This window comes from Aotus nancymaae, unplaced genomic scaffold, assembly GCF_030222135.1.
Source record: "Aotus nancymaae isolate 86718 unplaced genomic scaffold, 86718_ANA_hifiasm-v0.15.2.pri h1tg000029l, whole genome shotgun sequence".
Taxonomy (NCBI): Eukaryota; Metazoa; Chordata; class Mammalia; order Primates; family Aotidae; genus Aotus; species Aotus nancymaae.
In genome coordinates this window covers 15,120,360-15,134,110 of record NW_026988442.1, presented here as the reverse complement: position 1 = coordinate 15,134,110, position 13,751 = coordinate 15,120,360, and the positions used below count along the sequence as shown (strand labels likewise).

Genomic DNA, 13,751 nt, shown 5'->3' with positions numbered 1-13,751 from the left:
ACCTGCCTGGGCAACAAAGTGAGACTCTGTCTTTACAAAGAAATAAAAAATTAGCTGGACGTGGTGGTGCACCCCTGTGATCCCAGCTACACAGGAAGCTGAGGCAGGAGGCTCCCTTAAGCCCAGGAGGTTGACGCTACAGTGAGCTGTGCTTGTGCCACTGCACTCCAGCCTGGGTGACAGAATGAGACCCTGTCTCAAAAAGGAGAAAACAAACGAAAAAGAATGGATGATGGTCATGAGATTAGGAACAATTATAAAGTTAGGGACGCTGCTTGTTGTAACGCCGCGGGTTGCCTTGCTGGGAGCATGGACGCACCCCCTCCCCACCCCCTAGCCGGGAGCTCGGATGCTCCCCGCTCCCTCGTCAGGAGCTCGAGCACACACCTCCTTCCCTCGCCAGGAGCTCGGACAAGCCCGGACGAGCTCAGGCATGCTCAGGCATGTTCCCTTCTCCCATGCTCGCACAGCCTGGCCTTCCCTTAAAGAACCCAATATGCAAACAAGGTCTTGTAACCATAGCCTCTTGTCAACCAGTAGCAGACAAGCCCTATTGACCAATAGCAGCCGAGTCTTAGCAACCAGTAGCAGCCGAGTAATTCCAACCAACAACAAGCCAAGTCCTAGGTAAAGGCTTGTAACTTACCCAAAAGCAGCCCTACTCTCCCACAACCAATCGAGCTGTTTCACTTCCTATAAAACCCCACGTCTGAGAGGAGTCTGTGCAACTTCTCCGGCCCCTCCTGTCGGACCGCAGAACCTCGTCCGGGAGCCTAAATAAATTCCTTCGCATCAGATGTTTTCGTGCTGGCCTCAGTTTCTTCATGTTAAACTCGGCGAGAACAGACCTTACATTTGTATTCTTACATATAATAAAATATAATTCTTATATGTTTAGATTATGTGAGGTCTTGAGCAGAAAGCCCTTTGAGCTGACTAGAGGCAATATGGTATAGGGGAAAGGTCCAAAACTTGGCCCTGTGGTGTTTATTCATTTATTTATTCAGCAAGTGTATATTGAGTGCCTACTGTACTTAAGCCCTGCAAATAAAATGTTGACAAAAACCAGACTTGATCTTTATCTTCAGTGGAGCTTACGTTCTAGTGGGAGAAACAATTTGACAATTACTTTCTGTGATCTGTGTTCTGGACAAGTGTTATCCAACAGAAATATAACACAAGCCATGTATGTAATTTAAAATTTTCTAGTATCTACATTTGAAAACGTAAAAAGTGACAAATTATTTTTAACAATAGGTTTTATGTAACCCAGTATATCTGAAATATTATTTCAACATGAAAGCAGTATTAAAAATAAATGAGATATTTTATATTCTTTTTCTTGATCTTAATCTTTGAAATCTTATACTTGTGCCACATCTCAGCTTTGACTAGCCATATTTAATGTGCTCAGTAGCCACAGGGAGCCACCGTATTGGACGGCACAGTTCTATACCCAGTTTTACAGACTCTGGTGTTGGGCAAATTACTTTTCTTCTTTAGGACTCCTGCTTTCATCAGTAAAATGAAGGATTCAGACTTGTTTATCTTCTAACAACAAAATGTGGTTCCCTCCAGGTATGAGAGAGCCTTTAGGGGTGCCCTAAATAATCTGTATCTTGATCTGGGTGGTGCTTGTGTGGGTGTATGTATAATATGTAAAAATTCATCAGACTGTACACTTAAGATTTATGCACTTAATAGTATCTTTGTTATATCTCAGTAAAAGTTTTGTTGTTGTTGTTCTTTTTTAAAATAAGTTCACTTCCAGTTTGATTTGGTGCCGTTTGCTAAACTCACTCTTTCATGAGAACTTCAGTGGAAATGTGTGATATGAAAAAGGCAAACAGCCAGTGACTCTTTTTGTCTTCTTCCCACCCAGGATGTGTCTAGTCCGAATGAAGCAGGAAGGCCGGAGTGGGAAGTACATGTGTCGTATCATAGTTCATTTTATGTGGGAGGATGTTCAGCAGCGTGGCAGAGTCATGGGGGTAAGTGAATGCTGTTAGATTCTGGTCCTGGACAATTCCAGTGAAGGGTTTGAGTTTGGAGTTTTATCTGTTCTAAAATGGACTTGCTTTTAGATTTCTGTGAAATGCTGCCTGATATCAAGTGGCAGTTCAGCTAAAGTCACTTTTTCTGCCTCTGTGGAGACTGATACTCCCCAGATACTTTATGTGTACACATTATTGTGATTTGCCAGTATGAAGTCATCTTGTATGGAGATGGGATTGTAAAGCCCAAATCATGGTGATGGGAGGGATGGATTTGGTGAATGGAGGGAATCAAATGATAATCCAGTTAAGGATACTATACTTTTGACACCAATGCAATATTTGAACCAGTCCTGTAAATTCGTTCTGATGGAAGGCCCTGGTATGAGGCCTGCACTGTCTCACAAACTGAAATCAAGCTCCTTGATCACTAGCAACCTAGAAGAGTCTGGTAAGATACCTACTGAAAATGTACATTGGTACATTTAATAATTAACCTGAGAAAGGGGAATATATCATGTGTGTGTGTGTGTGTGTGTGTGTATATATATATTTGTGTATGTCACATGGAATCTGATGACAATAGAGAAATGAAACCAAAACACTAGAATATATTTGGTTATACAGATCATAGTATCTTCCTTTGTTTCTATTGTGTATTTTGTGTGTTTTAGTAGCTTGTAGATCATGTTTTAGTAGCTTGTAGTTCCCTGTTACTTCTCATTTCACTGGCTCCTAGCTTGGGAGGATTCAAAGTAGAACCATGACTGGATCATGAAATGGGTTAATTTGGTTTCTTTCATTACAGGGCAAAGTTCTCTCTGTGGACTGAGAAGTAAACAAAATTTATAGACATGTTATAAAAGTTACATATGCTCATAGAATAGAAATCAAACAGTAAGAGTGTAAAAAACAAGTGTCCCATCCTGTCCTGCACCACCCCTCCCCCGCCCCAGTCTAACTCCCCAGAAGTAACCTTCTTTATTTTTTATGTTGTTTTCCTTCAAGGAAGGAGAAAAGTAACCATTTTTGAGTTGATGAATATCTTTATAATCATCCTCTTTGGTTCCTTTTTCATTTTTCTCACTGTTATGCTTTCTTGCTGTCTTAGCTGCTATGTAATATAGGGGAAAAAAAAGTATTTTTTCTATTCTCTCCGTCAATTACAGTTACACAGAAGACTTCTGTGACACATTTGTGGGAGTTTCTCCTCACAAAGCAAACAGGCAGTCAATTCTTCAGAGAGGTCAGCAGCTGGGTGTCCTCTAACCCAATTCAATTCCAACATTGTGTACCTAGAGATAGTATCAGATCCCACAGGTTGAGGACTCTGCCCACAAGACTGCCCCCAACTTCCCACACCAATTGCAAGCTCCAGGCTCTTTGACCTGTGCTTCTGGCCAACTGATTATAAATTGAGGGTTCCCCACCCTCTCCTTGGGTTCAGTTAATTTGCTGGAGTGGCTCACAGAATTCAGGGAAACACTTACTCATTAGCGGTTTAGTTTAAAAGATATTACAAAGGGTATAGATGAAGAGATGCATAGGACAAGATGTGGGAAGGGGTGAGGAGACTCCATGCCTTTCTTGGTGTGCAGCTATCCAGGAACCTCCACCTGTTCAGCTATCTGGAAGTTCTCCAAATCCAGTCATTTTGGGGATTTTATGGAAGCTGCATTATGTAGGCACAACTGATTAAACCACTGGCCATTGGAAATCAATCAGCCTCTCCCTTCTTTGGAGGTTGGGGGATGGGACAGAAAGTCCTAACCTTCTAATCCTCCCTTGATATCTTTCCAGTGACCAGCCCCCACCCTGAAGCTACCTAAGGGCTGCCAGCCACCAGTCAATCATTAGCATACAAAAAGACACCACTTTGTAGAGGCCAAAGATTTTAGGAGTTGTATGCCAGGAAAGGAGTTGAAGACCAAATATTTATTTCACAATGTCACAGCTGCCCAGAGTGACATCAGCAGCCTTTAAGGTATTCATCCCGCTGGGTGTTCCCACATGCCCATGCCCTCAAGTACTTTCCACCCCACTCGGCAGCACAGAGAGGACATAAGGTGCTGTTGGCAATCTCATTCCCATTAAATGATGGCCAGAGATACCTCCTGGTCAGCCAAAGCCCTGGCTGATTGCCAAGCAGTTATGCAGTAGCACTTCCTTTAGTGAACCTGTTCTTATCATTGTTGACTAAACTCTGCTGGAAGTTGGCTCACTAGAGCCATATGGGCCACAGCTGTCCCTATCCTGAATAGCTTAGTCAGCCATAGGCTGCTGACTCCTGGACCACAGGAGTCTTTTAGTTGCCTCTCCCCACAAATGAATTTCCTTCTGGACCTCCGTATATCTCTTCATCACAGTAGTCAACACTTGAGCCTTCTCCCATGTTATTTCTTATGCAGGGTCCCTTCCACTTAACTGTAAGTTTTATAAAAGCAGAAAACCATCTTATTCAGTTTTTTGCTTATGCAGTAAACGTTGAATGAATAATTGTCAAATGAATAAATAATTGCCAAATGAATGAATATATTGAATACCAGCCTTTGGAATCCTTTTTAAGCTAACATTTATCAGATAAATCATACCCGATTTATCAGTCTCTGATCCAAGTGTTTATCAGTGCAGCCCTGAAGGAATTAGGGGGACTTTTCCCTTATCTTATTTTATCCATCCATTTTTTCTATTTGGATTGTTGTAGATAGGGTGCTGCCCTATAAAAGAGTGTTTTAGATCAGCGTTTCTCAGACTTTAATGTGCCTATGGTTCACCTGAGGCTCTTGTTAAAATACAGATTCTGATTCAGTAAGTTTCAGGGCAGGGGCCAGAAAGTCTACAGTTCTGAAAAGCTTCCAGGTGATGTGGATGTTGCTAGTGACACAGGGTTGGGTAGGGGACAATAGCAAGGTTTAAGTGGTCCCCCAATACAGACTCTTAAATTGCCTTCATGAGGAGAAGTGCCCAAATTCCTGTTTAGTTACTAAGACTGTAAGTAAAGGATGATGATTTTAAAATAATAGAGATTTGGAAGAGTTTGGGAGTTACTGTTATTGCTTTTCTGCTATAATTGACTTGATACCTTCTTTCTAACCTCATGGCATAAACAGACATGCCTTATATAGGCAAGACAGTTGTATATTAACCAGTGAGTTGTGAGTGCATGCATGGATGAGTGTGAGAGTGTGTGTGTGTGTGTGTGCGCGCGCGCGTGTGTGAGAGGGGATCTCAGTCTTCCGTGTGTATACAACCTATAAATGGGACACGTGGCTAGGGAGAAGTAATAGGCAGTGTAGGGCCAGTGTGGCCTGGTTCTCACCCTGACTGGCAAATCTTTCCTCCTCTGTGCTTCAGTTTCTGTATTAAAAGAAAGGTGGGAATAGGGGAGGCCTAACTACATGAGCCCCAAGTTTTCATCTTTTAGCTTGAAAATCTGCGATTTGAAGGTGGTAATTTGCAAATCTATCTCTGTGTTATTTGGCATCCCAGGTGTACCTCTGTAAGAAAACTCATATAAAAAGTAGAATTTATAAAACCGATCAATGTAGTAGTGATTTTTCTCATGCCAAAAACTTAGAGGCTATTGCTTTGAGTGGATTGGTGTGTGGAAGATCAAGGAGTAAGAGAGCCACTTTTGAATTAGTGACGAATCATAAATTTCCATCAAGAACTCCTTTGAAATTAGAATTCCAGTTTCATTTGGTGGGAAAATTTTTATTTTATAAAAATTTGCTTTTCACCAACTTTTTGGAGTCCAACTATTGTGAAAAATGGAGCAGACTCATATCACTGGTGAAGTTGGTACAAAAAGCAGGTGTTAAATTTGAGGTTACAAAAATACATCAATAATTTAGAGTGTTCTGACTTTTAAAAAAATATTATTTGGGATTTAAACTTATAAATTAGCTGTGGAAATAAAGTTCATTATATCACCTCATCTGGTCTTGTTTTATTTCATTAACTGCTTCTTAAAAATCTTTGTGAGCTGAGTTACAGCTGAAGAGATTGGAGACCGTTTTTCCTTGGGCCCTTGCCGCACTCCTGAGTGTTGGTAAGAGTAAAGAACTAAGACTTGACACAGCTGTAAAAACAGACAGCGCCTTTGGCCTCAGCACTTTCTCCTGGTGCAGGCAGATTTCAGATGTAAATTTCACTCTCTGCCTCTCCTACTAATGAAGTAAGTTTCTTTTGCTGGGTTTGCAGCCAGGTGTGTCCAGTCTTGTGGCTAACCGGGGCGCTTTACTTAATTTTTCCATTTGTGACATTTCAACCAAACTTAAAAAACAAACATAAAAATTAGCTCACGGCAGTGGCTCAAAGTGTTAATGGTAACCTTAGGCTGGCTAAACGACTTCCTCTCAGTTCTGCCCTGCCAGACATCTCCACCTTGTGGCTCACAGTGAGCAGGCTCAAGCTTTCCAAGCTGTGGAGACAGAGATGGGAAGGGGTGGGAGTGGGCTGTAGTTGAGAAATTACAGTTTACCTTTATCAGTGGTCCCTGGCTTGCCTGTTGCCTCAGGGAGACTTCTGGAAATAAGAATGCACCTCCTGTCACCTCATGGTCCCCTGCTGTCTCTATAGCAGAGCTGCTTGATCTGATGGTACAAAGGGCCTAGGAAAGATAAGTTGTGGGCTGAACTGGACTCCTGTGTACTTCTCCTTTGCTTCTTGGAACCAGTATTTTGCTTTGTAAGGTCCTCTGTGATCACACTCCAGATTACGTCTCCAAACTCATTTCCCTAGTTCTTCTTGAACCTTAAATATGTGAAACCTTCTGCTAGCACATGTGCCTGGCGCTTAGTAAGCACTCAGTGAACATCACATTCCATCCTTGCTTCACATACCCTTCACTCCAGCCAAGCTGAATTCCTTGCTATTTTCTGTCTTGTGTCTTTGCTCACTCGGTGCATATGCCTAGTTGCCCTACCTAATACCCCAGCCTCAGTTTCTTCACGTCTTTCAGCAACTAACTGGAAGCCAATCCCAGTTTCCACTTTAATGATTTATATCTACCCTTCTTCCAGCTCTTACTCTTTCTATTTTGTATCATTGTCATTTACATATGTTGACTGTCTTCCAGGTGAATTCCTGCAGCGCAGGAGCACATGCATCTGTCTCCAAGTGCCTGTAGGTGCCCAGTAACTATCTGAAGAATGAAGAAGACAGCCCTGCAGGCCCAGAATAAGTAGTGGAAAAAGTGGGGCAGGGAGATACGCTTTTTTATTCTAAGGATATTTGTTTGCTGTGTTAGTCTTAAATATTGGAAGAAAAGGAAATAAGAAATTGTTTCACCCACCATCAACTGTTCAGTTTCTTTTTCTCATACTTTTCCATCTTTTAATGGAATTACTTGATTGTTTAAAACTCCATTTTATACATACGGTATTTTATGTTTCTTTTTAGACAGAGTTTCTCTCTGTCGTCCAGGCTGGAATGCAGTGACACGATCTTGGCTCACTGCAACCTCTGCCTCCCGGGTTCCAGCAATTCTCCTGCCTCAGCCTCCCGAGTAGCTGGGATTACAGGCGCCCTCCACCAAGCCTGGCTAATTTTTGTATTTTTAGTAGAGATGGGATTTCACCTTGTTGGCCTGGCTGGTCTCAAACTCCTGACCTCAGGTGATCCCCCCTTCTTGGCTTCCCAAAGTGCTGGGATTACAGGCCTGAGCCACCTTGCCCGGCTGGTATTTTAAATTTCTAAACTAAGGCTTTACATTTTAAGAGGCTTTAATTTTTCTGAAAATTTCCTTTCAGGCCTCTGTACTCACCACCTGCCACCAAATCTACTCTCTCTTGCCCTACAAAAATTTCCAGACCTCTTCTGTTTTACAATGAGATAAAAAATTTTATTGTTTTGCATCTCCAGGTCAGAATTAAAACTCATGCCAAAGGTATTGTTTTTAAAGACAAGGAGCACATTAAAAGGTATAGTTAGCCTGGGCAGTGTAGTGAGACCCCATCTTTGCAAAAATAAAATTAGCTGGCTATGGTGGCACATGCCTGTGGTCCCAGCTCTGTGGGAGGCGGAGGTGGGAGGATCACATGGACCAGGGAGTTCAGCGTTGCGATGGAGCTGTGATTGCACCATTACACTCCAGCTTGGGTGGGAAAAAAAAAGGTGTGAGTGTAACTAAGGGACAGTCCCCTGGGCTTGAGGCCATGAAGATAAGAATACATGTTCTCAGATACCAGTTGTTCTTTTGAAAGTTTCTAAAATGGCCTGAGCTGTTGGAGGGATAGTCAGTTATTAGGGGAGAGAGGGCTAAATTCTTAGAAGTCAGACTAATTCCATTTTGGGATTGGCTTATGAATTTAAGCAGGGTCCTACTGAAAATGTACCTGTGGTAGATACATGCCTTTCTTTACACATGTTTCCTACCCCTAGGCCTTAAGACGTGGCAAGAGTTCAAGGAGTAGGTGCCTCAGGCAGTTTTACAACTGGTCAGATGCATGGGTGCATACAGTCAGGGTGCCAGTCCTGTCCTTTTGAGTGACACATTGGACTCTGCATAGCTGTAGCACTACACGAACTTCAGAGATAGAATTTACCATGTTGTGCTGTAATTACTGGTCTGTGTAGATCGCTCCTATTAGATTGGGTAAGGATGCATCTAGAACCCTTGTAGTTATGTAGGAGAATGTGCTTGTTCTTTGCAGATACATGCTGAAGTATTTAGGGGTAAAATGTTTTGATATCTGGAACTTACCTTCAAATGGTTTGGCAAAAAAAAAGGATGCGTAGATGTATGGATAGAGATAAGGCAAATGTCACAAAAAGTTAAAAATTGTGCATCAAGATTGTGCAGAATTTTTAATATTTTGCAACATTTGCTTTATCTCTACCGATACACCTATACACCCTTTTGCTGAACCATTTGAAGTTGTAGATATCAAAACAACTGATACGAGTTTTTTGTTTTTTTTTTTTTACTCGTACTTACATCTTTAAAAAAAAATTTTTGAAATTCTTCAAAGCAAAAAATTGGAGGAAAAAAAAGTATTCATGTTCTGGCTGTAGTCCATTCTTTAGTCTAATCTCCAACAAATCATACCCTTTTCCTCTGAAAAAGTTCAAGTGCATGCACACAAATACTTGTTCCTCTCATGCCAGACTCTCACTGGTGCCATAAGTGTGCTGTGTTCTTTTATGTCTCTCGGCTTTTGTTTATGCTATTCCGTCTGATCTGGTCTTATCCCCTGTCTACTCTGCTCACGGCACTGTAAGACACAAGCTGGATAGTACCTCCTCCAAGAAGCTTTTCCTGGCACTCACCAATAATGTTAATGTATCTGGCCACTCCCTCCTCTGTGGTGTGCTCATGGTTTATGTAGGTCACTTCTATTAGATGGGATAAAGATTCTAGGATTTCTGGTGTCTTAAACCCTACCATAGTCACTACTCAAATATGTGTTGGATGAAGATAAATACTTGCTTCTTTTGTTAACATCTGGCTAGCCCTGTCTTCCAGATACTGACTTAACAGTGATCTCCTCTGATTATACTTGGATTCAGTTTCTCTTACCACTCTCCCCTTTTGAAAAAGGTTCATTTTCTCTCTGCCCTGCCTCATGAGTTCCCTGGCTCTCATTTAAGCCTGGTTGTACTTATAATCTGCTTTATAGGATGGATGAACCTTGGAATGTTAGACTGGGTGCCTCAGAGGTTCTCTAATTCAGTGGTTCTGAATCTGTGAAGAGGCTCAGATATATGCATTTATGCATTTTGAAAAATCTCTCCCAAAATATTTTTATTTATTTATTTTTGAGATGGAGTCGTGCCTTGTCGCCCAGGCTGGAGTGCAGTGGTGTGTGGTATGATCTTGGCTCACTGCAACCTTTGCCTCCCAGGTTCAAGTGATTCTCCTGCCTCAGCCTCCTGAGTAACTGGGAAGACAGGCTCACACCACCATGCCTGGCTAATTTTTGTATATTTAGTAGAGACGGGGTTTCACCATTTTGGCCAGGCTGGTCGTGAACTCCTGATCACTTAAGAGTGATCCACCCACTTAGGCCTCCCAAAGTGCCAGGATTACAGGCATGAGCCACCACGCCCGGCCCCACAAGATTTCTGATACATATTTCTGGTTAAGGTTTTACCTTCTCATTTCTGTGGTGAGGAAATGGATGCCCAGAAAAGTTCATTGATTTGCCCAAGGTCACATAGTTAGAGAATAGAATGAGGACCCAGACCAGATTATGCCGATTTCCAGTCCAGTGTCCTCTTTACTATACCATGATACCTTCCAACTGAAAGAAAGAAACCTTTTCTCCTGTCTTATTACCAAGGACGGCCAAAGACCAAGTTCTTGAATCTAAAGGCATTCGTTTATTTCTTCAATGCAGCCCCAAGCTTGAGGCCTCTTTACTCAATTTCTAATCCAATACAGCAGAGACTTCCTACTTAACAGAGATTAAGGGAGGAAAAAAGACACGAGAATGCTGACGATGTTCTGAATTTGTTTCTTTTTCCATCGTTTAGAGTCTGAATGTCTTTACATCATCTGAATTTGCCTTAGTTGATTTTACAATTATTTTTCAGAGACTCCTTGGTTGTTTTTTTTTTTTTAAGGGTAGAGGAACACCGAGACTGAACACTGTGCTTGAAGGGGCTGGGCCAGGAGACTAACAAAGGCAGTATTATACTGTGCGCAGCAAAGCCAATAAATGAATTCAGGAGACACCTAGATGTGTTTCTAGAGGAGAGCGTGAGGGGGAAGGGCCTGGTGAAAAGGCAGAAAGGTGGGATTAAGATAAATTAAAATGGGGCCAGCATGTTGGATAAGGGGACAGTCTCTTCCTGTTTCCACCATTGCTTTAGATTTCTCAATCTGCTTAGTTCAGAACTTAAAACTAGTCTTCACCGTATACCTCAGAGTCACCCTCTCACCCGCCCACTCTTGCTTAGGAAAAGAACTTAGTTTTAAGGCTATTTCAGCATGGTACAGCAGTGTTTTTTACTTGACTGCTGCATCTGTTGGATGTTACTGGGGAGTCTTAGACTGTTGAAACTGGAAAGGAACGCTGAAATAATCTGATCCAGAGATTGCTAAGTGTAGTCCCCAGACCAGCAGCCTCAGCATCACTTGGGAACTCATTAAGAATGCTAGCTCTAGGGCATATCCTTGATCTTCTGAAAAACTTTGGGGTGGGACTCAATAGTTTGTCTTTTCACCAGCCCTCTAATTTGAGAACCACTGCTCCTAAACTGATTCTATCATTTAGGTGATTGGGAAATTGGCTCTGGAAGAGCTGCATACACATTAGAAACTGACTGAAGAGTAGAACTCGGGTCTCCTGGTTACACTCTTACTGCTGTCCTTGCTAAGAGGAGCAGGGTCTAGGCATGGGCTAACGACATGTGCAATTTGAGGATTTCAGCATAATTGAGAAGCAGAGTTCCCCAATAGTAATAGCTAACATTTATTGAGTACTTTCTTTTTTTCATGCACTTTACAAGCACCATTTGTATTTTATAACATCTTACAGCAATCTTACCTGTGCGATTGGTAACATTTCTAGCCTCATTTTACAGATGAGGAAACTAAGGCTCAGAGATAATTTCCCATAGCAGTTGCAGCAGATTACCACAAACTTGGTGGCTTGGTTTTAAACAACAAAAATTTATTCATTTATAGTTCTGGAGGCCAGAAATCAGTTTCATGGGGCTGAAATTAAGGTATTGGCAGGGCTGTGCTTCTTCTGGAGGTTCTAGGGGAGACTCTTGCCCCTTCCAGCTCTTGGTGGCTGCCGACGTTCCTTGACTTCTGGCTGCATCACTCCAGTGTCTGCCTCTGTAGTCATGTTGCCTTCTCTTCTATCTGAGCCTAATCTCCCTCTGCCTCTCTCTTAAAAGGATATGTGTGATAGCATTTAGGGCCCACCTGGGTAATCCAGGATTCCCTCCCCATCCCAAGTGTCTTTATTTGATCACAGCTGCAAAATTCTTTTTTGCCACATAAGGTAACACTCACAGGTTCCAGGAACTAGGACGTGGATATCTTTTGGAAGACCAAATTCAACCTGCCACTGTTAGGCAGTTTAATTAGACTTACACAGTAAATATGGGATCCTGGATTGGAACCCAAACCTTCTGGACTCTAGAGCCTGTGCTTTAATCACTACGCTGTACTTAACTAAAAACTATGGCTCTACTAGCATTGGCATTAAGATTTTTAACCAAAGTGTTGTTTCTTTCTTCCTCTAACTTACACAGTATCCAGTTGTATTGTAGCATTGAACCTTTTAGTCCTTAAGCATCTTGGGTTTTTGTTTTCGTGTTTTTTTTTTGTAGAGATAGGGTCTCGCCATGTTGCCTACACTGATCTTGAATTTCTGTGCTCAAGTGGCCCTCCCACCTTGGCATCCCAAAGTTCTGGGTGTGAGCCACCACACCTGGCCAAGCGAATTATATATGTTGGTCCTAGCTTCTCCAGTTAGATGGTTTCTAGAGGGCAGATACTCCATTTTTCCATTTTTAAAAATGGAGATATAATTCATATCCCAGAAAATGTGAGCTTGCTTTTTAGTAAATTCACAGTGCTGTGTACCCATCGCCACTATTCCAGAATATTTGAATCACCTCAGAAATCCTGTGCCCATCAGCAGTCACACCCATTCCCCTTACCCCCAACCCCTGGAAACCACTACTCTACATTCTATTTCTATGGATTGACCTATTTGGGACATTTCATATAAATAGGATCATATAATATGCAGTCTTGCAGTCTTTTATGTTTGGCTTCTTTCACTTAGCAGAATGTTTTCAAAGTTCACCCATGTTGTAGCATATTTTTAGTACTTCATTCCTTTTTTGTCTTTTTTCTTCTTTTTATTTATTTATTTTTCTCCCAACTCCCCTGACCCGATTTCATTCCTTTTTGTGGATAGTCTGTTGTATAGCTATACCATATTTTTAAAACCTATTAATCAGTTAATAGACATTTAGTCTTTCTACTTTCCACTTTTTGGCTTTTGTGAATAATGCTTCTGTAAACATTATATAAGTTTTTGTCTGAACATATGTTTTCAGCTTTCTTGGGGATATACCTAGGAGTGGAACTGTTGGATCATATGGTGACACTCTGTAAACTTTTTGAGGAATTCACATATTGTATCTTTTATCAAGTTGTTTGAATTCCTAGACGATTTCTATTGTTCATTTGTTTATAATGAAAAAAACATGAGATATGTGGTCTTATTCATTACTTATTTTACCTACAATTTTAGACAGTAATAAGAAGGGACAGTGTGGCATAATGGAACGAGTTCTGGCCAGCCTGGCCACTCTTAGGGTAAGCCTGAGTAAGTCAAATCACATCACCTCTCTGGGGAAGAGAGTTAGATGATTTCTACATTCTCTTCCAGACTTAACATTCTGCAACTCTCTGGAAGTCTGAAAAGCTAGCCTTGTGTTAAATCCCAGAGCTTGTGTTCTGTTTTTTTAGCAGTTCATCACTCTCTGTCTGATTTCTGTTCCCAGACACAAACAAAGTTTTACCCATCTATCCATCCATTTTATTGTGGCCTGTTAGCTTCCAGGTACTGTGCTAAAACCACTGGAGATACAAAGATGATTAAGACATTTTCCATGACTCCCTAGTCTAGTAGGAGAAGATAAACATAAATAGATAATTATAATATTAAGAAATTATAATATTTTTAAATTGCTGAGAATGTCCAGAGGAGACAGGCTTGGAATAGATGACATTTGAGTTAAATCTTTTTAGATAAGTAGGTGTTTGCTAGACAAGAAGAGAAT

At 41.4% G+C, this 13,751-nt stretch overlaps 1 protein-coding gene across 3 annotated transcripts in view; it reads left to right on the top strand.

The window, feature by feature from the left end:
* The window catches only part of LOC105719189 (ubiquinol-cytochrome c reductase complex assembly factor 1), a 110,752-nt gene that overhangs the window by 64,341 nt on the left and 32,660 nt on the right, over positions 1-13,751 (top strand). For all 3 annotated transcript variants that reach the window (XM_012455113.2, XM_064382347.1, XM_012455114.3), the window contains one exon: positions 1,883-1,991. In XM_012455113.2, the coding sequence (XP_012310536.1) occupies positions 1,883-1,991 (109 nt within the window). The remainder of the gene's footprint in view (positions 1-1,882; positions 1,992-13,751) is intronic.